The sequence below is a fragment of the Suricata suricatta genome, chromosome 8 (assembly GCF_006229205.1).
Source record: "Suricata suricatta isolate VVHF042 chromosome 8, meerkat_22Aug2017_6uvM2_HiC, whole genome shotgun sequence".
Classification (NCBI taxonomy): Eukaryota; Metazoa; Chordata; class Mammalia; order Carnivora; family Herpestidae; genus Suricata; species Suricata suricatta.
Window position 1 is genome coordinate 64305528 of NC_043707.1, and position 26605 is coordinate 64332132.

Sequence of the window (26605 nt, forward strand, 5' to 3'; positions counted from 1 at the left end):
ATACTATTCAATATTTAACACTCCTGTCAACACGCAGAGTTCCCACTATACATAGCATACTATAACAGAATACAGATCAACAAATACATAAAAGAAACAGTTCTTATTCTCAAGAAACTTAAAATAGAAATAGCATGACCAATGTCTACAGACCATCAAGAGGGAAAAACATGTATCACCTTCTATCAACTAAGGTAGTTCTACTGTGATAATTAACCATTAGTAACTCAGTAGTGTCTCCATGTAGGGTAAAGACGGTGTATATAAGGACCTAAGATATAACCCCAAATCTAGCACCACGTTTTCTGGTTTCTATATATCTACCTACAAAACAAAAGGCTCTTTCTACTGTAATATTGTTTAATTCTATGGCTTTATCATAACATCCATATTTTGAAATAATTGAATGAGCCTATAATTTTCTGATAGTTTAAAAAAGAAAATAAAGAAACTTACCTTACTAAGATTTGAATACAGATCAACTACACTGTTACAAAACTTTTCTACATCTTGTGTAAGCAGCTGGTCTGGATTGGCTATTCTGTTGTCCAGATTTCCCATTTTATAATATGTAAAAGCTCTAAAATAGCAGTAAAAAAAAATGGCATTAAGACAAAAAAAAAATCACTTTCTAGCATAGTGCAAAATCATAGAAACAGAAAAGTCTGAAGCTGGAAGAACCCCTAAAGATTGTCCTAATTTATTTTAGAATTAAGGAAGAAAGTCCAGAGAAGGAGGATTTGTCAATTAATGGAAGAGACAGTAATAAAGTCTAAATTGCTGAGGTCTTTCCCTATATGCTTCTGGATCTAAGAGCAATTTCCTTGAAAAACATATTCAATAAAAAGACAAAACCTCTATACCTCAATATCATAAGAATTTCTATTCACATTAAGTATTTTTAATATAAAAATAGGCTACCACTTACTGGAGATACTCCTCATAGAGGTATTTAGTTAGTCTTACACGGAAGCACAGTTTGAGCTCATTTAACCCAAACTTCAAGAAGTTATTAACCAGAGAGATCTGAAACAAAGCACATATTACTGATTTTACTACCTTACTACTTATAAAATTACAATTTATTTCTCTTTCATTGGCTATGTCCCCAAATCCTATGATTTTTATAACCAACAGTCCAAACTGACATAATTCAGTTCTGTTGTAGTTAGAGTTTACAAAGATACAAAGAGAGAATATTCTAAACCAAATGCAATTGGGATAGGATATACTATCCTGATATATTAACACCTAACGTGACACTCAATTTTAGAATATGTGAATATCATTAATTATGAGAAGCATCTTGCTACTTTTTTAGTAAACAAACAAAAAGCCTAATCTGTCACCTTGGTATCCAATGTAAAGGAGTCCTGACATTTATGTTTATATTTTCTGTTTCCTACTAAAAGCACTGACAACCCTAGACAATGAAATTCTATTTGTATTTGCATTTGTTAAAAAAAAAAGTACTCTAAGTTTCACACCAACTAGTACCATCTCCAGAGTATTTCTAGAATCATCTTTATTTCTCTTTTCCATCATTATATTAAATTTTTCTACAGTTCCAAACTGACACTTACATAAACATTTTCTCAAGAAAACACTGGCTGTCCACTGAGTCTCAATCTTTTACTGATGTCTATGCTACTTATCTCCATTTTGTTAAAGGTCTAAAGCCATGTATGTGTGTCCTCAAGCTTTATTAAATTTCTGACATATTTTCTAATTAATCGGATTTTACAATCAAGCTGTTTGCTTACTCTGATATATTTATCATATTAAAATTCTTATAGTGACAATAAAATACAAAACCAAGCTAAGAAAATCACTTATGATGTAAACCAAACACTGACCTTTATTTTTAATAAATTCAGATAATATATTCCCATTTTAAATAAATAAATAAATAAATAAATAAATAAATAGCAAATTCCAGTTTAACTTAAACTACATTAGTGGTTCAAGTTACTATCAATGGCCTAAAGCAACGGTTCTCAATCAGGGTGATTTTGCCACCGTGCCTGCCTCCACCCAGCCTCCATGGAACATATGGCAATGTCCCAGAGAAATACTTGGTCATCAGAACTGGGGGAGGGGCACGACTGCCATCAAGTGGAATGCTACTAAACATCAGATACACCCTGGCTTAACAGTTAAAAAAAAAATGTACACATCAACCCAATTATTTTTTCTATCTAGTGTAAAGGTTTACATTGAAAAGATTCTGCTGTAAGTTACAAACTAAACTCGAAATAGGAATTTAGTATCATAAATTAAGAAGTAAAAATCTTCGAAGATTTTAGTAAGATACAAATTTGTCTGTATGTAAAGATTTTTAAAGAATTACACTTACGACAGGCATGACAGCGATGAAGTTGAATAAGTATCTCTTGAAATCTTTCCTGCTACGACCAATGATACCACTGCAAACCACCACATGCAATGCATTAGTTGCAAAAGAAGCAATATTTCACACTAAAAAACTGTAAAGCTTTAAAATTACTCTCGAAAATTTTCATTGACTCAAAAGAATCAATAAGAAACAAAGATCCTGAAAAACATTTTCTTGCAAAAACAGGTTTCTACCTTTTGAAGTTTAATCATTTTAAATAGGCTGCCTGCAAATCCCTCTATAAATGGCAAAATTAAGTAAGAATAACTTCCTTAGTTCTTTCCTTAGTAAAAATGATAATTAAAAAAAGGGCTTAAACAGCCACAAAAGGAGCTTAGATGGCAAAACAATTAACAACTTCATAGAGCCAGGAATGGGTTAGTGTGGATGAAATAAACTAGTATTTCCTTTTTTAAAAATATTTTAATACCCTGATTCTCATTTGTATGAACTAATGCCAGACACAGACTAATGAGAGATCAGCAAATTCACTGTAAAAGATGAAGAGTAAACATTTTAAGCTTTTGTGGGCAGGAAGGTCTCTGTTCCATCTACTCAATTCTGCAATTGCAGAAGCAAAAATAGCCAAGAACGAGACTGACTGTGTCCTAATAAAATCTTCCAAAGCAGATGGCAGTGGGATTGGACCTGCAGAGCCGTGCTTGCTGGCCCCAGGACCAAATCGTAAATCAGAAAGTAGACCAGTGGGGTTCCTCGGAGCCTCAGGATGGTTCTGCAGAGATGTGTTAGCACACTTAAACTAAACCAACTCTTCCTTCATGTGAATTTATTTCACATATTTATCTGTTCTAAAAATATCCACGAAGAACTTACTCAAAGTAAGGGTTCCACCACTTTTTTGAAAACTGTTAAATAAGGATCTCTGAGTCTATGATCTGCTAAAAAGAGATCACTTATTTGATCACACACTTTTTTCAAATTATATTTATTAGTATTCCCAAATATAAGTAAAGTATATTTTGAAAAACAATGCACTAAATGATTTAAACCTAGCCTCCCAGGGTGGCTCAGTCAGTTAAGCATGGAACTCCTGATTTTGGCTTAGGTCATGATCTCACAGTTTGTGGAATCAAGCCCAGAGTCAGGCTCCACGCTGACAGCACAGGGCCTGCTTGGGAATCTCTCTGACTCTGCCCCTCCTCTGCTTATGCTCTCTCAAACTAAATAAACTTAAAAAACAAAAACAAAAACAAAAACCCTAGGTCCACACCATCATCTCACAGTTCGTGGAATCAAGCCAGGTGTCTGGCTCCATGCTGACAGCACAGGGCCTGCTTGGGAATCTCTCTCTCTCTGCCCCTCCTCTGCTCACGCTCTCTCTCTCTCCCTCAAATTAAATAAACTTACACCAAAACAAAACAAACCTAGCTCCACACCACAAAAACATGATACAGCAATAATTTTATTTTTATGAGGGAGTAGGTGAATAATGCCAAAGAATGTTAACTGGTCTTTTAGAGCAAAAAAGTTACATGGTCAAATAAATTTGGGAAAATCTTAGTTAAACAAAGCTAGCAAATGTCTTTACCAAAGGTCTTCTCAAAGCTCTTACTATATGACATGTGCACTGAAACTCTTTTGAGACAGCTATGCAGTGTCTCCTCTGTCATAAAACAGACTGTGGGAAATGCTCCGTTAGACTGATAAAAAATTAACAGTCCAATTTTGATAGAAGTGCTAAACAACTTGTTATTTGGTCTTATGTTGAACTAGAAAAAGCTAAAATAGGATCACATAAAAATATCTGTAGAAACAAAAATATTAAAAAGAAGCAAATAAGACAGTACAAAAAGTTTAGAGGTTTAAATTAAAATGGCTTGAATCAAACTTTACATAAAACCAAAATGCTTTAGTGCTGCCCAAGCTGTGAAACACACAAGATTAAAAAACCTGGTAAAGCACATGCTCTCATTCAGCAATGGTTTACCATTGGAGTAGCAGCTATAAATTTAAAAAATGGTTTCTTGAATAAAGCCTTATTTCTGCTTATTATTCCGCTGCAAAAGAAAAATAAAAATAAAGACTAATTTTACAGTTTATATCATTATTACTTCTAAAGCATATAAACATATTGTAAATGATAATTTGGTGATTTTAAAATGCTGCCTGTAGCCAAATGGGTGAAAATAAAATACATGTATATGATTCCATCATAGCAGCAATAAAGAATGAAGGATTCTCCTTTAAATCATGGGATTACCAGTCTCTACCCAAAAGGAGTCTGTCTTAATAAATTTTGCCCACACTCCAAAGTCTTTAGCCACTGACAACAAACCCAAAAGATGTAAAGGAAACTAATATGTACAGTAAGAACCACAATGAGTCTTTTTGAGGCTTTTTTTTAGGAGAAATACATGAATCTAAACCTCTCTGGAAGAGGTAAAAAGGAAATGACAGAAAAACCAATTTACAACATAGCATAAGTAGTGAGTTAGAGCAATGTGTTATTTTTCAAATAAAATTTTCATATTGTGAATTTACATGTTTAAAAATGTTAAATTTAACCAAATATCAAAGATTTCATACACAGAAGCTCAAAAATACTTATCAAGGAGAATGTTAACAATTAACTTTAAAATGACCTTATCACACTTGATGAATATGGGTTAAGAGTATAAGGAAGTTCCTTGCACTGGTTTTGCAACTCTATTATAAGTTTAAATAATATCAAAATAATGTTACTTAGAAACCCTTAAGTAGTTTTATTTTTCTTTTTTTTTCTACATCTCAAAACTAGATTTTAAAACTGAGTACCCAACAAATTGATTACTCTAACAGAATTACAAGCCGGCTTATGCCAGATAATAACCTTCCTCCAATCCATCATCACCAATTACTGTACCACCTACTCTTGGCAAAGCAAGAGGGCATTTTCTCCAGGGCATTAAGTCTGTGCGGAAATTAAAATCAGTGTCTATTCAATTAAAGTTGGAATTCCCTAGTTTAGAAAAGTAAATATTATTCTTTTGGATTACAAAAAACATGAAATCACAAAATGTGAATATAAAGAAAAGAAGTTAAAAAAATAAACTACTTTCCTATACCAAGGTTGTGCAAGGTTATTTATGTATAATACGTAACCTCCTACACAGGTAACTAATATGTTCATAGTGGATATAACCTGTACACTTTTTGCTGTAGGTATTTAACAATGCTATAATTGGTGAACCTGTATTTTTATAAACAGATAAGGCATTTAGATAATAAAGTCATCAAAGGAAAAAATGTAAAATTCTATAATCATGTAAAGGGGCATAAATGTCTTCTCTACGTTATACAGAAGACTCAAATTACTTATGCACACAGCTCATATAAACAAAACTTAGCAATACATTTGATCGTCCAAAGCTGATACACTAGCAGCAATGAATAAACACTTCAGTCATGTTTATGACAAACTTCTTAGAATTTGTTAGTGAATTCCTCACTAGGGTACACGCACAAAAATGACCAGACTGTCTCTAAAACACTATTCAGGAATACCTGACAATCAATAAGCCCTCAACTTGGCTTTTAGCAAGTTTTTCAACCCTTCACTTTTAAAGGTGAAGAGACAGAACCAGAGGGACAGACAGACTTTCTAACAGGAACAACAAAGATGAGAACAAAGGATCAAGAAGGAAACAGAAACAATGCAGGCAGGCAGGCAGAAAGAGAGGAAGAGAGGGTGAGAGGAAGAGGGAGGGAGGGAGAGAGAGGGGGGGGGAGAGAAAAGAAGAAAGAAAAAAAGAAAGAAAAGATGACAAGAAAAGAAAAAAGAGAAAAGAAGGAAAGAAAGTCACACACTTGAAAGAATGATTGCTCTAAATATGAGCATCCATACAAAAAGATAACTCTTGGAAATAAAATTATGACAAATACAGATTCACTGGATGATACAGTAAAAAGAAATTTCCTTTAAAATGTCAGAGGTGAAAACAATAGAGAAATTATAAGAATCAGATGATCAGTCTAAGGTTCCAACACTCAAGGATTCCAGAAAAAATACAGAAAAACATGAGAAAAAAAATTTTTGAAGCACAAGAAAATTTCTCAGAATGCACAGTAAGTTTCTCAATTGAAAAAAAGCCCACCTATGGGGCACCTGGATGGCTCAGTCGATTAAGCATCTGGCTCTTTGTTTCAGCTCAGGTCATGATTTCACGGTTTGAGCCCTGCATCAGGCTCCATGCTGACAGTGCGAAACCTGCTTGGGCTTCTCCCCCTCTCTCTGCCCCTTGTCTGCTTGCTCTCTCTCTCAAAAATAAATACATACATTTTTAAAAAGGAAAGAAAAGAGCCCACCTAGTAGGGCACCTGGATGGCTCAGTCAGTTAAGCATCTGACTAGATCTCAGCTCAGGTCTTGATTTCAAGGTCGTGAGTTCAAGCCCCACCAATGGACTCTGCTGGACTCTGCACTGGCATGAAGCCTACTTGAGAAGAGGAGGGGAAGGCAGGGGAGAGAAGGGAAGGGGAGAAAAAGGTCCATCTAGTGCCCAGAACAATGAAAAAACATTCGTAGCAATATTCAGTAAAATTCCCAAATACCAACAACACATGAACAATGAAAAAGAATGATAATGAAAGCTTCCACAGGGGCTTAAAATAGAAGTACTGCTAAGGAAGGGCAATCGGCCCAGGAATGAGCCCCAACATGGCAGCTAGACCAGTAGTGTTTAACCACGGCTGCAAATTAGAATTACTGGGATGTTTCAAAAAGTAATGAGTAACTGAATCAGAATGTCTAGGGGTGGGTCCAGGTATTAATCGTTTTCAGAATTCCCCAGATGATGCGAATCATCCTGCAACCAAGGTTAAGAACTGCCGAGCTCTACAGATGACAACAAACAGGAGATGCTTTCAAAATTCTGACAAAAAGTGAATTTCAAGTTGGAATGCATTACTAGTTAAATTATCAGTCAAGTTTAAGAGAAGATCTACAAGGCCTCAAAAATTTACTTTCCTTGTATCCTTTTTCAGAAAAAGACTGCACCTGCCAAAATGAGAAAGTAAACTAAGGAAGAGGGAGACAAAGGACTCAGAAAACAGGTTATTTAATGCAAAAGAGAAAGATAAAGGAAATTCCCAAGATCATTATAAAAACAAATTCAAACAGGACTGCTACTTAGTGAGCCTAAAGTGCAACCAATACTGATTAGGGCAGGAAGACAAGAAACTCACAAGAGGTATGAGGTGCGGTGGAAATAGATAAAAATCAAATCCTGGTGTGTAGGACCAAATTACAACACTGCAAAGATTTTACAGGGTTGTCAATAAGCCTGAGCTGAATTAGTAAGAAGTGGGCAAAGAACTAAGGCAAACAAACAAAAGAAGTAGGCAAACAAAAACTTACAATTTTTAAATGCCAGGAAAAATAAAAGGTTGTATATAATACAAACTACCGAAGTGCCGCATGTACTTCAGCTGTAAACAGTCAAAATCACATAAAGCACATAAATACATTCTGACTTAACAATAAATGTGGTAGAGCGTAAGAGGGTGAGCATGGGTAGGAGTGTAAAAGAGCAAATTCTCATCTTCCAAAGTAGGAAGTAAACGTACATTAACCCTGGAAAATCTAGGACAGTAACATAAGTTACACTGAATGCAGAGACAGAGATGAAACAGTAAAAAGAAAAGCACTGGCTCTGGGAACGACAGTTAGAGTGGAAGAATGCGGCACACGACTGGTGTGCTTACGACTAAGTCCAGCTCATGTGCTCCTTTTTAAGCTATTCGTGATTAAAAGGAAAAGGCAGGGGACTGACCACAGGTTTCAGGGAGACCTGTGTCGACTCCAAGAGCCTACACAATTACACACGTTCTGAGACATGTAGTTGGGGCTTTAATCCTACGCATATAACTTTAGAGATGAGTCAGAAACAATTGCACAAAGCATTCTTCCTCATCCTATAAATCCTAAAAAGCAAATCAAGAATATATGGGGGAATATCAACCCTATTTCACAATTTGGGAGCATTCAAAACTTTAAGTACTGTCATTCAAAAAGTTTTTAGCTTATTTACTTTAAGAAATTCTCTGATAAAATACTGCATACTAGGAAGTAGAATTCCAATAAAAATGTTTTACTCTGACATTCAAATTGGTATCATGAGAAGCAAAATTTTTAACAGATAAATGTTAATATCCCAGCTGTTACTGTAAGTTTTTAAATTTAAAATTTTCAATTGTAGTGATAATATATAGAAAGACTAGAGTGAAAAAAACATAATAAAGCACTAAATTCAGAAATGGAAAGACATGTCTAAGAACTGTTTTCTTCCTGCCGGTAAACATTCTCAATGTGATTCCCTGAAATGCTTTGATCTGTTCCTCTAAATTATCTCATTATTTTCAAATATCCAACTTGCTGATTTTTTTAAACCCCTACTACAGCATTTAATATACTGCCTTTTAATATGTTTACTTGTCCCAAACCTCTATAAAGCGTCAGCCCTGCAGGGCTTGGTACAGGTCTCTCCTGCTCACCAGCATGTCCCTACCAGAGTAGCATGGTGCCTGGCACATGGGAAACACTCAATAAATATTTGTTAAGTTAGTGAACAAATACATTACCTGACTTAAATATTTATATGTAATTTAGAATCTATGTCTTGCTTGAGATGTTAAATATGAGACAAATTAGTATTTTATACATATAGGAGGAAGGTGAATAGAAAAGTACCTTTCAATGAGTGTCCCATTTTGAATCATCCAAACATCACAGTATGTTCGAGACACCAGCATAACAGCAATAAGTATCAAGTAACCTGTCTAAAATAAACCAGTATAGTATATTAAATAAATGCATTTTTTAAAAGTTAAAAGAAACATTACCTTGGTAAGGATTTTTGGTTTCTAAATTCAAATCTTTATTCTAGGCTTAATACAGTACTTGACATTTTACCTATAGGCAATGTTTAAATATAATTTTAAAGAAATTTAAAAATATAAACGAAAAAACCTCATAGATCATTTAATCTAACTCTGTCATCCAGAATTCAAAAGTGAATCCCAGCAGGTCAAACGACCTGCCTTCATACAATTTGCCAATAACAGAAGGTAGCAGTAGAACTTAAATTACCTGCATCACAGTGTACTGTGATAGTCCCATATTTTGAATATATCGGTGTAATAAAGAAAAATGATAGTAACTGTTCATCTACAGTTAAATAGTTAACAAATATTTAAGGCTAAAAGTTTGCCTAATGGAACAAATTTGGTTTAATTTGTTAGAAAATTCTCTAATACTGCCCCTGCCCTCGATTTAGTTAAGACAAGATTTACACATAAAATAAGAAATAAAAAATAAGAAAACAGAGCATAGTAGATAAGTTTATGTGCATCACTTCATGTGATAAGTGGCAGGACAGGAAGGCCTGGGGTGGCAAAAGAGAGTTATGACAGTTGAAATATATTAAATAGACCAAGTAAAACAAAGGAGAGAATGAGGATTATGAGTAAAGAAAGATGAAGGCTTTAATGGAAAACAGGAATGGATTAAAACCATTATGAATAATGGTATTGTATATCCAGCAGAGTTTAGCGATATTAAGCTACTGCAAGCCTCTAAGTAGAACAAAATGTTAAGAAGTATCATTCAGGAGACATTACTTAAGCAACGCTGTGGAAGACGGATCACCGAGGGGAAAAGATGAGAGACTGAATTAGGAGTCAGTTCTGTCTGAGATGAGAACCTACTCTCCAACCTCCAACAAACACACATTCAAAGCTGATCCTACTTAACCTTCTAAACTGGAAGAATAATGACATTAACACAGAAGCTCAAGTCAGGGAAGAGGACATGTGGCAGCTGGCACGTTTGTTGGATAATATATTTAAAGTCAAAGTTACAGAGTTGAATAGCAACTGCAACTATTTTTTATGTAACTTTTGCAAAACAAATCACTTTTTAAAAAGGCAAAGGTACTCAAAATACAGAGATTTATGTGAAAATGAGGCAAGGAGTCATAAACACAGACTATGAAACCACAAGAAAAGGCAACGTCAAAGAAAGTCTGTGTAACTGAGCAGTGAAGGCTGCTACCTCAACGTTTGCCAAAAAGCAAAGATACCATCTTCCTACACTACCCACCATCTGAAAGTTAGGTTTGCAATTGGCAACAGAGGAGCCTCTTAATTTCAATACACACTATCTGCAGATGTCACGTTCACTGTAATGCTAACTTTCAATTCAGACCTTAAACATGGCCTCAATCCTAAATTAATCACTGATATGAAAAGGTAACACTAGACAAAGATAGTTTCTTTACTCCTTCACTTTATGTTCTTGGTTTAATTTTTTCCTGAAATAAGTACCAACTTTACTTGGCTCACTTTAGCAAAATATGGCAAACTTTGATGACTGACACTCCTGAAGCACCTTTCTACAAAGGAAGTCCTTAGAATCACTACCATTCCCACAGTTAATGGGTCTGTGAATATGTCAGAAACTAAAGATCTGCACTGATTTAGGCAGTCCTTTACCTCATGATACATATCAATTTCTATATATTCATATGTAGTATTATCATTTCTCTATTTCCTAAATCAGTTAGTCTCTCTGTCCCTACCTCCAATCTTGTGTGATGTCTATCGGAATTTACTTCACTTTGGTGAACTGGGGCTAAACCCAGATTTTTATATTTTTCAAAGACGGTGTGTAGAATTGACTCTGCAGCATGGCTCGGCCTAGACAAAGCTGGGAGGCTGGCCAAGTTAGGCCCTTCTCTTTCCTTACTAATTCTCGGAAACCTATCCAAGGTCTCACATTCATTTTACGCTCAGCAAACCCTTGCTAAAAGGTCAAATGAGCACTGAGCTGCTACCTGATAAGACATGAATATACAAATCTCTCCAGAGAAGTTTGTATTTTAAATAAGAATTCTTCAGTCAGTTGGGTTGTGGAATGAGAAAACTTCACCAAGAAAGTAGTAAGCATTAAGCTATTTTTTATCAGTATCTGTTTTTGTTTGGGGCAGGGGGCAGGACAGACACGAGGTCATGAAAACACAAGAGCAGAGAGCCCGACTACAAAATAGCAAAGAATATTCTGAGCAGATGATACTGAAAGAAAGGTCAAAATCAAGTTGTGATTTATCCTACAAGAAAAAAGAAGCCAACTATTTTTACTAAAGTTAAGGAGAAGAGGCAAAAGGACCAATTAAGAGATAATGATGAACCAGATAAGAAAGATACAGTGAGAACAGCAGGAATGAAAAGGGAGACTATGAAAAGCTAAAGGAGAAAACATTTAGAAATAAAGAAGGGAGGAGATTTAAAAAGTGTCAGTGTGATCTCAGTTTTATTAAAATATGCGCTATACACCAAAATAACAACAGAGGTTCTGAGAGGCTATTAGGCACCAAGAAGAAAAAGAATCTATCTGCATTTTCCAATTTTTTTCAAGGAACATGTATTATCTCTATCTTATTAGAGGGAAAGCCGTTACTAAATTATTTTTTAGAGTTTCATAAGGGCAGAACCCACAAGCCATGATGCCAGAGAGAAGTAGAAAGAGAGCAAGCCCAGAGTGTCGGGGGACTGCGCATTCTCTCCGGGCATTACAGCGCACTGGGAACATCTTATCTTTTTCTTGCTATTCACAGATTACAAGGCTAATGGTTTTTTAAATGTGAACAATGGAAAACATGTTTCAAGAAAATAAATTTGGCAGAGAAGATAAAAAGGGGAGCTTCTTTGAAATGAAACTAAATAACACTATAATACCCAGGTTAAGAATATTTAGAATGAAAAATGATCCAATCTCAGTGGCTGAAAAGATGAATTATGGGGAGAAGAGTGAAAGATGATGATATTTCTAGCTGTACAAAAAAAGGTGACTGAAGATGGAGAACACAGCATTGTTTTTTTTAATCAATAAAAATACTCCTCGAATAATGATAATGGTAATCTTGATTAAAAGGGCAAAGGAAAGGTAAATAAAACTTTATTCCTAGAACCAGCTCACTTCCTGAAACTACCAGAAGACTTCATATATTATTTTGGGTATCTTAAAAACATATTTAATCAAATACAAAAGCATAACCCTTAAACATATTCCATATCAATGTGACTTGTTAACATCCCAATGATATAAAAAGGTGCCTTTCTAAATTTAATCTCATTTTTATTAACAGAATTTAGCTATAATAATACAGGGGCACCTGCGTGGCTCAGCTGGTTCAGCATCAGACTCTTGACTTCTGTGCAGCTCACGGTCTCACAGTCATGGGACTGAGCCCGGTATCAGGCTCCTCCAAGCTGGGTGTGCAGACTATTTGGGATTCATTCTCTCTCTCTCTCTCTCTCCCTCTGCCCCTCCCCAGCTCACATGCACATGTGCCCTCTCTTTCTCTCTCAGATTAATTAATTAAAAAATACATCAGGGCACCTGGGTGGCTCAGTCAGTTAAGCGTCAGGCTTTGGCTCAGGTCATGATCCCACGGTTTGTGGGTTCGAGCCCCGCGTCGGGTTCTGTGCTGACAACTAGCTCAGAGCTTGGAGATTGCTTTGGATTCTGTGTCTCCCTCTCTTTCTGACCCTCCCCTGCTCGCACTGTCTCTGTCTCTCAAAAATAAATAAAAAACATTAAAAAAAATTGCATTAAAAAATACATCACCAGTTAAGGTAGCTGCAGTAAAGTACTCTATCTAGTATTTCACACAAAATATAATGAACTAATATTTCATAAACAAGAGAAAACTATTTAAAAACTGGCACCAAACAACACGAGTACTTGCATAACAGATGATGAAAAAAAAATTTAGTAGCCTTCATTACTTACACAGAAAACATCTGACCCGTAGAATAACAAAAGCTATTGGTCTGATCTCATGTAACCTTAAAAGTTAAACAATATAATTTCATAATACTTACCTCTTTACAAAATGTTCTAGGGACCATGATTTTCAGAATCCGTGTGAGTCTTAAAAAAAACACCTTGTCCACCACAGCTCGCTCTTTTTTTCCCTCTTTCTACATTAAAACAAAACAAAAAAAAATTACAATATTTATTAAAATTAAAGAACCACATTTCATCTAAGCCAGTAAGAACAACTATCAAAATGGGCATTGCATTCATAGAATGAAAACTTGTACTCTCTTCAAACATGCTTTCAAGAAAATAAGATATTATCAGAAACTGAGTAAGGAAGTCAGTTCTGGGGCCATGTGAATATCCAGGAGAACACTGCAGGCAGAAGAAACAGCAAGTGCAAAATGCCAAGGTGAAAGCTCATTTAACTGCATGAGGAACAATGAAATGGCCAGTGTGGCTGGACTTATAAGCTAAAGATAGAAGCAGAAGATAAGATGAGAGAGACAGCTAAGAAATGGTCAAGTACTTACTATTATCCACTTTCTGATTATCAGTAAAATGTTTTTAAAATCCTGAACAGGAATTTTCCTGATATCAATTACCAGGAACTTTTAGTTCCCTATATTCTACCAACTCACTCTCTCTTCCTCACAAACTCTAAGACAGACAAGATTCCTTGACTCCTATAGCTCACATTCTAACAGGAGAAACACAGATAAAAATAAATGAACAAATTGTTACAGATACACTAGGCAGGGCCATAAGAAAAAGATGGACTCAGACAAGATGAAAGCAAGAGCTCTCCGGGGAGGTGATGTTTAAGCTGAGACATGAAGCTGTGATAACCTTGGGACAGGAGGGTAGTCAAGCACAGGGAACACCGAACACAAAAACCCAGCACTGAGAAGTAAAATTAGTGCGTACACCGAAGAGCAAGAGTGTAGAACTGCCAAAGCAAAGGGAATAAAAATGAAAGAACCTGAAGAGGTTGACAGGGACTGCAAAAGAAAGACCCTTGAGGCCACAGTAAGGATTTAGAGTTCATTGCCAGTGTGGTGGGAAACCACTGAAGAAACTTAAAGCAGTAATTAATCTTATCATTCTCAGACATTTCTTCCTTTTAAATGTTTGCAAGGAAAAAAGAAGTGAGATGAACTGGGTATGGCAGAGGCTGTTTACTTTACCAGCCCTGGACCCTCTGGAAGAACATAAAGGAGAAACTTCTCTCAGTAGGCAACACACACCAGAAGGACCCCATCCCCTGCCTAGACCCTTCCCCAACCCCCATAATCACAGTTACTTACTTGTTAACTACTAGGCTTTTGATAAACAATACCCATGGTATAGTAAATTCTATAGTTAGATAAACTTTAGTGTAAATATGTTTCATCTAAGTTGATGAACCTGAAATGAATAGTCTGTATACTGAATTAGATTAATAAGCTTCTATCTATATGTCAGACACTGACATATATTATAAGCACAATATAAGTGCTTTATATTTATACAATCCTAACAGGCACTGAGTGCATTATAGAACTGTAAACCAAGAAAGGAAGGCTGAAGGCACAGTGTTTGTACAGTTACAGCAGGAAGGCTAAGATGGATAAGAATCAGCCTACCCTGTTACAACTGAAACAGAGCTTAGGTCTTTCAAACCTTATGAAGGCTGCAAACCTCATTCTACTGAGCTAGAGGCCCAGTCTACCATTCACACAGACATGCATTCATTCAACATTCGCTCAGTTCCAGGCACTATTCTGAATGATGGGCATACATCAGCTAATAAAATAGACCGAAAGTGCTACTTACACTCCATTTTTTTTCCAATATATTTTTTATGTATTTTTGAGACAGAGAGAGCACAAATGGGTTAGGGGTGGGGAGGGGAAGCGGAGACTGAGAATCTGAAGCGAGCTCTGCACTGACAGCAGTAAGCTCAAAGTGGGGCTTGAATTCATGAACCATGAGGTCATGACCTGAGCCGAAGTGAGATGTTTAACAGACTGAGCCACTCAGGTGCCCCCAGTCTACTTACTTTAGCTAGCTTGGTCTCCTCAAGCCAACCTCTACTACTTCAACTGAAATCTCCCCCTTTACTTCCCCAAACTGACAAAATATCGGAAGAAAAAAATAAAGACAAGGCAATAGATACCAACTATCTTTTAGAAAAAGTTAAAACTTCTACTTTCAAGTTTTTTTTCCTGCCCCTGCCTCCCTACCACACCTCACTGCACATGTAGTCAACACCCTGGAAAAGACAGAATAGTCATAAATAAAATGGCCATCGTCTGACTTAAACAGAAGACTCCCTATTTCTAGCTGCTTTCAAGAAATGATCTAGGGAAAACAATGAGAACGGTTTTAAAAAAAGTTTTAAGAAAGTCACAATGAAGCACTTTAAAATATTAACAGCTACTTGGTATATAATTCTTCCTCCCCTTTTACTGTCCTCCTACTGTCACCACTCCTAAACCATAAGCTGTCTGACAATCTGACCTGATATCCTTTCATTTCAAGCCCTGAAGGAATTGCGATTATCTCTTCCTAAAGTCATCACAGCATGTTCTGCAAAGAAACCCCTGGACTCAGAAAGGCTGAATATATAATTTATCTTCAGTACAAATTCAGAGGTATATAATTTATATACTCGGATATAATTTAGATATGAGACATGAGAGATTATGAAGATGGAACTATGCCAGAAAATGAAATAAATGAACCTCGTCACATTCTTCAACACCAGAGAAAAAGATCATAGAAACCAAAGAACAGCAATTTTGATGTCAATCTCTGGAATATTCAGAGTATTATGTGGAATATTTGGGTAGATTTAAGAGACCCTAATTACTAGACGTCGGCATGAGTCTACTTGGAATAAGCTATGTCTAACTTATTCCCATTTTCTTCTTTGTTAAGAATATTTTACTAGTATATTAACTGACATGTATAATGTAAGCTCCACAAAGGTAAGAACTTACATTTATATCTGCTGTACACCCAGAGTCAAGACCATTAACTAGGCATATATGAAGGGCTCAATCAATATTTGTTGAGACCGACTTAATAAGTGAACCAATAAATTAAAGAATTTGATGTTTCTTATAAAATTACTGTGGCCTTTAATAAAGAAATATGAACCAGATTTTGCTACAGTTGGATATAATCATACCCAAATAAACCATAACCAAAACCAAGCAAACATATAAAGATTAAGAGATGTTGGAGTAACTTCCTTGGTCCTAACTACATAGTCAATACTATCAGCAATTCTGAAGAAGAATGAGAAAGCCAATTTAAATTACTGAAAATGGGGCAACTGGGTGGCCCGGATCATAATCTCATAGGTCATGGGTTCGAGCCCCACATTGGGCTCTGTGCTGACAGCTCAGAGCCTGGAGCCTGCTTTGGATTCTCCCTCTCTATCTGCCCCTCTCCCGCTTGAGCTCTCTGTTTCTCTCTCAAAAATACATCAACTCTGAGGTGCCTGGGTGGCTCAGTCAATTAAGCCTCTGACTTCGGCTCAGGTCATGATCTCATCGAGCCCCACACTGGGCTCTGTGCTGGCAGCATGATGTCTGGAGCCTGCTTCCAGTTCTGTGTCTCCCTCTTTCTGCCCCTCCCCTGCTCATGCTGTCTCTTGGTCTCTCGCTCTCTCTTTCTCTCAAAAATAAACATTAAAAAATACAGAAGCATTAAAAAATTTTTTAATCATGGATAATGCCTTCTACCTGATATACTAGATATCAGAATTATATTCAAAATTATACTAACAGTACAGACATACTATTGTATAGACTAATAGTACATGTCCAATAAGCTACCATGTATAGAAATAAATTAATATTTATTTAAAAGAAATCAACTAAGTTATCATATGATCCAGCAATTCCACTCCTAGGTATTTACTCAAAAGAAACGAAAACACTGGTTCACACAAAAATTTGCACATAAATGTTCACAGCAGCATTATTCATTAGAGCTAAAAATGAAAAAAAACCTAAATTTCCCTTAACTGACAAATGGATAAATGTGGTAAATCTACACAACAGAATATTATTTGGCAATTAAAAGGAATGAAATACTGATACATGCAACAACACATATGAACCCTGAAAATATCATGCTAAATAAAAGTAGTCACAACATACCACATATTATTCTTTTTACATACCACATATGATTCATACCACATATGATTCTTTTTAATCTGATTTTATGATCTTTTATGATTTTAATTTAATAAAATTTCTGAAGTAGGCTAATATAGAAATAGAAATAGAAGTTACTAGGGTCTAAAAGAAGAAGTTAATAAGGAGTGATTGCTAATGGGTATGGAATTTCTTTTTTGGGGAGATAAAAATTTTCTGAAATTAGTCCACACAACTCTGTGAATATACTGAACTGTATCCATGAATGGACAGATCTTATAATCTATGAATTATATCTCAATAAAGTTGTTATTAAAGAAGAAATTCAACTGATGAATACAAATACAGAAAATCTGTCAACAGAGTTGTTCAACAGAAAGTAACTGAAGGAGGGATGCCTGGCTCAATCAGTTAAGTGTCCAACTTGGGCTCAGGTCATGATCTTGTGGTTCGTGAGTTTGAGCCCTACATTGGGCTCTTTGCTGACAGCTCAGAGCCTGAAACCTGTTTCAGATTCTGTGTCTCCCTCTCTCTCTCTCTCTCTCTCTCTCTCTCTCTGCCCTTCCCCCTCTCATGCTCTGTCTCTGTCTCAAAAATAAACATTTAAAAAAAATTTTTTTTTCAGAGGATAACTGAAGGTTACAACCTACCAAAAAGTCAACTCAGTGTAAACAGCAGTTATGAGTAAAGATGTAAATGTAATTCTAGGTTCAATTTTAGCATTTCATATTAATTAGGGAGAGGTCACGGCACTGATGTATTCCATGCTAGTCAAATGTTCTAGTCGAAGAAAAATGTCTAGAGAAACTAACCAGTGTAGGTCCAGAAGAATGTATATGAAATTGAAAAAGAAGTGAAAACCATGACAGGTAAGAACTGAAGGAATGAGGGTTGCTTAGCATGGAAAAAAAGACTTGGAAGATAAACTAATTTCCAACAATATCAAAGTCTATTAGAGAAAACAGAGCAGGCTTGTCCTATATGGCTACAAAAGACAAAACAGAATCAATCACTAAAAGGGTAGAGAGGAAGATTAATCTCATTATCGGCTAGAACTAATACAGTAAAGGCCGTCTCCTAGGTGTTACTCCTTATCCTCATTATATGAACAGATTCAAGTAAACACTGGAAGTCACCTACCAGGAAATCCTATTTCAAAAAGAATTCCTGTAATATACAGTGGACTGAATAATTAAATTCCCTTCTAACTCTAAAATTATATGACTTTATCCTAATTCAAATTTATGTAACAAAATAAATGAAATAAATAAATGAAATCCCAAAGAATAGGTTATCTAAAATTTTTACCTCATTGTTCTGTAATGGTGGTTTTCCATTTTTCTTACTGCAGAGGGAAAAAAAACAGAGAGAGAGCTTTATTTGCAAACTAGTCCCAACATAAAAATTATTTTAAGACATCAGAAGAATATACCAAATTCTCCAAATGAGTTCCTTCTTTTTCATACCATACAAAGATAGACTATATTAAATATAATAGTCTAGCTGCCTCTTACTAAGTATTACTTAGAGAAAATGCTCAATAAATGTTAACTATTATATCAAGCATTATACTCCTCATTTTTAATATGCACATGCTCATTTTATAAATTTTCCCATGGAGAGGCAGAGTCTATTTCTCCATCTTTGAATCAAGGATTGGCCATGGAAACAAACTGCTTTGGCCAATGGGATATTAGCAAATTGACATAAGCAAGGGTCTGAAAACTGTGCCCTGGGCTCTCTCTCTTGCTGCGGGGAATCTTCTCCCAGCCATGTTAGCAATTTCAGGTTAGTAGCCTAAGGGAGGAAGGACCACGTGCCATTCCATGTTACAAATAAAAAACTGGGTTGGTAAGTAAGTGGCATGGTTCACACTACTCAAAGTGATTAATCTGGCAATTATACCCAGGTCTGACCACTACTTAGGTTACCTCCCTAAACAATATAATAATCAGGCTTATGTTCTTTTTATAACACACTACCACAGAACCCACAGAACCACTGATCACATTTTAAATCTCTTGTTTAATGGATACCTCCTCCCTATAAAATCCGTTTCATGAGATCAGGAGCTACTGCAGGTTGGTCTTCCAAAGTAAACATGAGGTGGTGCTTGGGTACAAAATGTTTATTGGGGGTCAATGCCTATGAAAGAAGGCAAGGAAAGCAAGTCTGGATAAAACTCAAACTGTGATACAGGCCCAATAAAATTTCAACCAACCAGGCAGGAAGTCCTATAGCAAGTACGGTCCATCAGAGTGCTCTGTGAAAGGCTGACAAGGCCAGGTTTTTTTTACCTTTTCCTTGTTCTGTCTACAAATGCATGCTGGTCCAGAGAGGTCATAGGCTTGGGGAAGGCGACTCTATAACACAGGTAGACTCTTAAGGTGCAGGCAGAGGGGTTACTTGGTAATCCAACTCCTCACAGCCAGACAGAAGCCCTTCTTTGAAGGAGAAGGTGGGTAGCATACCTCATGTCTCCGGGGCATATATTGTTGAATACTCTACGTTCAACACTTAGTTGGGCTCCAACAATCTAAAATGAACACTTTCAGTAACAAGATACCAGATCACTGAACAAGGCTAGCAAGCCAAACTTAAATACAGTTTAGTAAATGCTCTTATTCTAAGAATCCTTGGGTTTATTTTCTCTATTTTCAATCATATTAAAGGATTGCTTTTTTATTTTAAATTTCTTATGAGAGTTTAAAACTGTTTCAGAAAATGCCTTTATATATATGTTCAGGCAGGTGCAATGAATTATGAGCTCCCTTTTACAAGGCTTTCTAAATTCCTCTTTCTTAAATAATTCTTTAAGGAGTACCTGGGTGGCTCAGTCGGTTGAGCGCCCCACTCTTGATTTCGACTTAGGTCATGATCTCAGTTTCATGAGTTTAAGCCTGGAGTCAGGCACTGACAACATGGACCTGCTTGAGATTTTCCCCCTTTGTCTGCCCCCCGCCCCCCGCTCGCAAACTCTGACTCTCTCCAATTAAATAAACTTAAAGAAAAAAAAGAATTATTTATTTAATGTTTTCCATGAATGTTCTCAATATTGAAGACACTAGCTACATAAACATATGTAGATTATTTAGGATAAATTAGAACAGTATGCTAGACTCCTAATTATTGAGTTACATTTTTTCACTTGAAATGTCATGCTACAGCCTGGAGAGAAATTAATTTACTTTCAAAACATGATCTACTTACCAGCAGGCAGATTTAATTCTAACAAGTATTCAGTATTTACCTTTTCTTGATTTTTAGTCTATGAAACTAAAAAAGGCTCTACAACAAACAGACATGTCTTCTACTTTTGTGTATTCTTTGGCTATCAAAAAGACCAACTTACCAGCTAAACGCATTAAAATAAAGGTCAATATCTACAAAATATATTGCCGATTTTTACACTAATGGCAAGGTATCTGTAGTATCTACAACAATCATTAAACATTAGTTGTCTTCTTACATTTCAGGGCATAACAAAATTCATTTAAACATAATATACATATTACATGTTAAATAAAATTTTTATAAAAATAGCTATATCTTCCCAAACAAAAAAGTTAAGAAAGTGGCACTGTCTTATATTTCGGAAAACCTCATTAATGCCTGACTTAATAGAAGAAAACTGAATTCTCAAATCACTCATTCTATCTATTGTGATACAGATAGTTGTAAAATGGGGGTATTTTCATAACTGTAGATATTCTTCCCTGATACTATAATGTTCCAGTGCAGTATGAAATCAATAAGCCTTGGTTCACTGACAGCTATATGATAAAATCCATGTCTATATTACATTGCTTTCAGTGGATCTTTTATCCATGCGAAATTCTGTAATGTGCATTAGTCTTCTGGAAAAAACGGATTCACTGAGTTGTGTAGCAGACCTTCCAAATGTAGTATTATTTTATCATGCAATCTTTTTAAAATTATATTTGTTAATACTGCCACCAATCTCATCAGAAAAGTCTTTTTTCTTTTCATTTGAGAGAGAGAGTGTGTGCATGCAAGTGGCAGAGGCAGAGAGAGAGAGAGGTTCTTATGCAGGCTCCATGCTCAGTGTGGAGCCAGACCCAGGGGCTCGATCCCATGACCCTGGGATCATAACCTCAGCCAAAATCAAGAGTCATATACTCAAATGACTGAGCCACCCAGGCACTCTTAGGTTCTGACTCTTAATTTTGGCTCAGGTCATGACCCCAGGGTTGTGAGATCCAGTCCCACATCTGACTCCAATCAAGCATGGAACTTGCTTAAGATTCTCTCCCCCTTCCTCCCTCTCTCCCCTCCACTTGCACTCTCTTGAAAGAAAAAGGGAAAGAAAGAGCCAGATTCTCAATCAACTGAGCCACCCAGGAGTCTTAACCATTGCAAAGGTATCCAGCTCATGGTGGCAGAGACAAGCTTTTCCAAATTCTAATTTTCATATGAAAGCTTAAATTGTAATATCAGCAACAAACACTGCTGTTTTTCCTTGAAAGGACTACAAGATGTCTGCAATATTCAAGGCTGATGAACCACAATTATTCCGTCATTCTTTCAAGTAAAAAATGATGTTCTAGGAAAAAGTGCCTAATTCAGCTCCGGATTCAAATGTCTGCAAGTGTGCTCCCTCAGGACAAGCTCTGCATTTTGGCATGCTGCCAGGCGTGCATTGTGCCAACTTCTTTTTATTTGGCAAACATGCTTTAAAACACACACACACACACACACACACACACACACCAATAACCAACTACGTATAAAAAATCATTAAGGGATTTATCCAAGAAATGTAAGGTCAGGTTCACATTTGAAAATCAATCCATAATTCATCCATATTAACAGTCTAAAAAAAATAATAACCATATGATCCTATCAACAGATATACAGAAAAGGCCCTTGGCATAATTCAACACATATTCATCATAAAAACTCTTACCAAACTAGGAATAAAAATAACTTCAATCTGATAATGGACATCAACAAAAACCTACAGCTATCATCATACTTGTTAATGAAAGAATGAGTCTCTAAGATTTGGTATGGCAAAGATGCCAACTCTCACCACTTCTATTCAATGTCGTTACTGGACAACACAGTGCAAAAAGGTAAGAAAAACAAAAGACACACAGAATTGAAAGGAAGAAGTTAAACTATGTGTAAACAGTATACAGAAAATCCTAAAGAATCTATTAGAAAGCTAAGTGAGTTCAACCAAGTTCTAGGATACAACGTCCTATACATAAATACCAATTGTATTTCTACAAAAAAGCAAAGAATCATTGGAAACTGAAATTATAAACATTATCTTTTACAAAAGCAAATACTTAATTCACAATATTAAATATTTCACAATAAATTTGGAAAGGAAAAAAAGATGTGCAAAACCTACATGCTGAAAACTACAATACACTACAGAGAAATTATAGATAACTAGATAGAGATATCATGCTCATGATCAAAAGACTCAATATTGTTAACATGTCAATTGTCTCCAGATTGGTTTAGAAATTCAATGCAATCACAATCAAAATCCCATCAGGCTTTTTCGCAGAGAGTAACAAGGTGATTTTAAATTTCACTTGTAGTTGCAGGGCTGCCTGGTGGCTAAGTTGGTTAAGCATCTGACTTCAGCTCAGGTCATGATCCCACAGTTCATGAGTTCAAGCCCCAGGTCAGGCTCTGTGCTGTCCTGACAGCTCAGAGCCTGGAGCCTACTTCAGCTTCTGTGTCTTCTCTCTCTGCCCCTCCCACATGTGAGTGTGCTCGCTCACGTGCTCTCGTGCTCTCTCTCTCTCTCTCTCCCCCTCTCTCTCTTAAAAATAAATTAATGCTTAAAATAATTTCATTTGTAATTGCAAAGGACCTAGAATAACCAATAAACTTTGGAAGAGAACAAAGTCAGAAGAGAACAAACTCAGAAGAATTGTACCTCATTTCAAGGTTTATCATAAAGCTACAATAATCAACAAAGTGTCATATTAGAGAACAAATACAGATCAAAGGAACAGAAAAGCCCAGAAATAGACCCATACATATCTGGCCAATTGATTTAACACAAAGGTGCTGAGACAATTCAATGGGGAAAGAATAACCTTTTTTATGTAAATTTTAATGTTTTATATATTTTTGAAAGAAAAAGAGAAAGAGACAGAGCACAAGCTGGGGAGGGAGGAAGAGGAGACACAGAATTGAAGCAGGCTCCAGGGTCTAAACTGGTAGCACAGAGCCCACCACAGGACTTGAACTCACAAACCACCAGATCATGATATGAGCCAAAGTCGGACGCTTAACCAACTGAGCCATCCATGTGCCCCAAGAAGAATCTTTTTAACAAATGATAAGAGATCAACTGGATAGCTATATGTAAAATAAATTAACCCCAACACTTACTGCACACCGTATACAAAAAGAATTAACTTGAAGTGGAACACAGACCTAAATGTAAGAGCTAAAACTATGAAACTTCTAGAAGAAAACAGGAAAAATTCTTAGTTAACCTTGAGTTAAAACAAAAATTTGTTTAATAGAACACACAAAGTACAAGCTGTTCCAGAAAAAACAAATCAACTAACCTGGACTTCACCAAATTTTAAATGTTTGTTTTTCAAAAGATACTATTTAGAAAAGATTTATAAAGCACAAATCCAGAGGCATCAGGGTGGCTCAGTCAGTTAACCATGCCAACCCTTGATTTCGGCTCATGTGGTGTCGCAGGCTACCAGTGCGGAACCTGCTTGGGATTCTCTCTCTGCCCCTCCCAGCCTCATGTGCTCTCTCTCTCAGAATAAAAAAAATAAACTTAAAACCAAAAGAAAACATATATCCCAGAAAAAAACATAGTCAAATACATAATAATCTTACAGTCAAATAAGAAGACAATTCATGTAAAGATTTAAATAGACACTGTACCAAGGAAAACGTACAGATGGAAAATAAACACATGAATAATGTGCAAATGTTCCCTCAGTTCTTAGAGAAATGCAAGTTAAGATTTCAGTGAAAAACCTCAATACACATCCACTAGAATGGCTCAGATTAAAAAGACTGATCATACTGAGTTATCAAGGATGTATAACAACTGCAATCTTCCTATATACTGTTGATGGGAACAGAAAATGATACAATCACTTTGGAAAACAGTTTCTTAAAAAGTTAAACATATACCTACCATACAACCTTGCCATTCCTATTTGCTCAAGGGGTATGAAAGCATATCTCCATACATATACTCTACACAAATGTTCACAGCAGCTTTATTTTTAATAATCAAAAACGGGAAACAATCCAAATGTCCATCAACAAACAAGTGGTATTTCTATAAAATGTACTCAACAATTAAAAAAAACAAACTATTGATACACACAACATGGATGAATCCCAAAAGCAATATGCTAACAGAAAATAGCTAGACAAAGTATATAACATATGACTCCACTTAGGAAATTCTAGAGCAACTAAAACCAATCTGCAGTTACAGAAGACAGATTAGTGGTTGCTTCAAGCTAAGGACAGGGAGGACACTGACTACAAAGGGTCACAAGGAACTGTGGGATGATGGAAATGTTCATTACCTTGACTGGAGTAATTATTTCAGAGGCGTTACATGCCAAAACTCATCAAGTTGTATACTTTAAATAACAGCAGTTTACTGTCTATCAATAATGTTTCAATAAAGCCATTATAAAATACTAACATACCCAGGTAAATTTTGTTCTTTATTTTTGGAGAGGTGAGGGAGAGGGAGACAGAGTTAACTGTTCCTTACTACTGCCAGCAAAACATATAAAATTAACAGGCAGGAACTTCCCCTGAAGATGGGGGGAAACAACTATAAGACTAGGAAAAAGAAATTGTCAAGAATTAAAAGAGAAGTTTTAAGTTAAGAGCTTTCAAAGTAAAAAAGGAAGAACACAATTCTGAAAACTTTAATCAGGATTTATTTAACCATAACAGTCATTTTGTCCCTAAACGTTTTCTCACCTAGTTCATTCTTCCAGGCCAGTATTTCTCAGACTTGGGATAATGTATGAACCTCTTCTGAAGGAAAAAACAAATTCTTACAGATCCTACTGTTGCCATAAATGAAACTGGTGCTTCCTTAAGTATGTATAAGCATGAAATTAATCATATACTACTTGGTTTTTTTACAGCTCTTCTACAAATTTATCATTTAAAAAACAGGCAAAAATTTTAAGATCAATAAAAATGGAATCAACATTCATTTAAAGTGATGGGTGAAATAATATTGCTACAACTAATTACCAGTGCTGGGGGTAAAAGACTATAAAGAATTCTTTATTCCAGTTAATGTCCAAGATTTTTTTATATTCATTATTTTTCTTTTGTAAACAAAAGATTAGTTTTAAATCACTGCTTCATTAATGTTGATGGAATTATCAATTTATTAGTATATTCCAAAATAGAATTCTAAAAATTCAATCATATTTAACAAATACTTCTGAACTTACTTTTCCACCTCAAATCTCATCTTTCATCTTATCCTAAACCTGGGCCCTAACTCAGTGAACGTACTTTCATCTAAACCACCACCCAAACCATAAATTTGAGAATTATTCTTAAGTACTCTCCCTTTCTCATACTCTTCATCCCCAGTCACTCTCTTATGCTCTCCTTTTCACTTGTATGGCCAGGACTTCAATTCAGGCCATCAAAATTTCTCACATGAAGTACTATAATCTTCCTCCCTGCTTTCTAGTTTTTTAGTAGTTTCCTTATCATCTCTAGCCTATTTCAATTCCTTTCCATAGCCATATCAAATAGTGTGTGTGTGTGTGTGTGTGTGTGTGTGTGTGTACATGGCATACACCTAAATGAGGTTAATTAGAGCCCAAAGGTGAAGACCTGAACATAGGGAGCAGCTATCGGAATGCAAAGGAAGATAGGAAAACTGCTAGAAATGACAGAGTGAGGAAATAGATCAGAGCTGGGATTATAGTCAACCCTTAATGACACAAATTTGAACTGCGCGGGACCACTAATACACAGATTTTTTACGGTACAGGACTGTAAATGCATTTTCTCTTCCTTATGATTTTCTGAGTAACAGTTTCTTTTATCTAGCTTACTTTACTGTAAGAATATAGTACCTAATGCATATAACATACTAAATTTGTGTTCATCAATGTTTACATTATCAGTAAGGCTTCTTTTGGTCAGTTAATAATAGGTTATTAGTAGTTAAATTTGGGGGAAGTCCAAAATTATACACAGATTGTCAAAAGCATGG

At 35.8% G+C, this 26605-nt stretch overlaps 1 protein-coding gene across 2 annotated transcripts in view; it reads right to left on the reverse strand.

Annotated features, from left to right (window-relative positions):
• ABCD3 (ATP binding cassette subfamily D member 3) overlaps positions 1-26605 on the reverse strand; it is a 71296-nt gene that overhangs the window by 29710 nt on the left and 14981 nt on the right. Inside the window, exons 2-7 of one of the 2 annotated variants that reach the window (XM_029948754.1) lie at positions 18676-18712; positions 13276-13374; positions 9083-9171; positions 2357-2426; positions 929-1026; positions 457-580 (exon numbers count right to left, since the gene is read on the reverse strand). In XM_029948754.1, the coding sequence (XP_029804614.1) occupies positions 457-580; positions 929-1026; positions 2357-2426; positions 9083-9171; positions 13276-13374; positions 18676-18712 (517 nt within the window). Of the gene's footprint in view, positions 1-456; positions 581-928; positions 1027-2356; positions 2427-9082; positions 9172-13275; positions 13375-18675; positions 18713-26605 lie in introns of those variants that run through there. The other variant, XM_029948755.1, reaches the window with a different exon arrangement.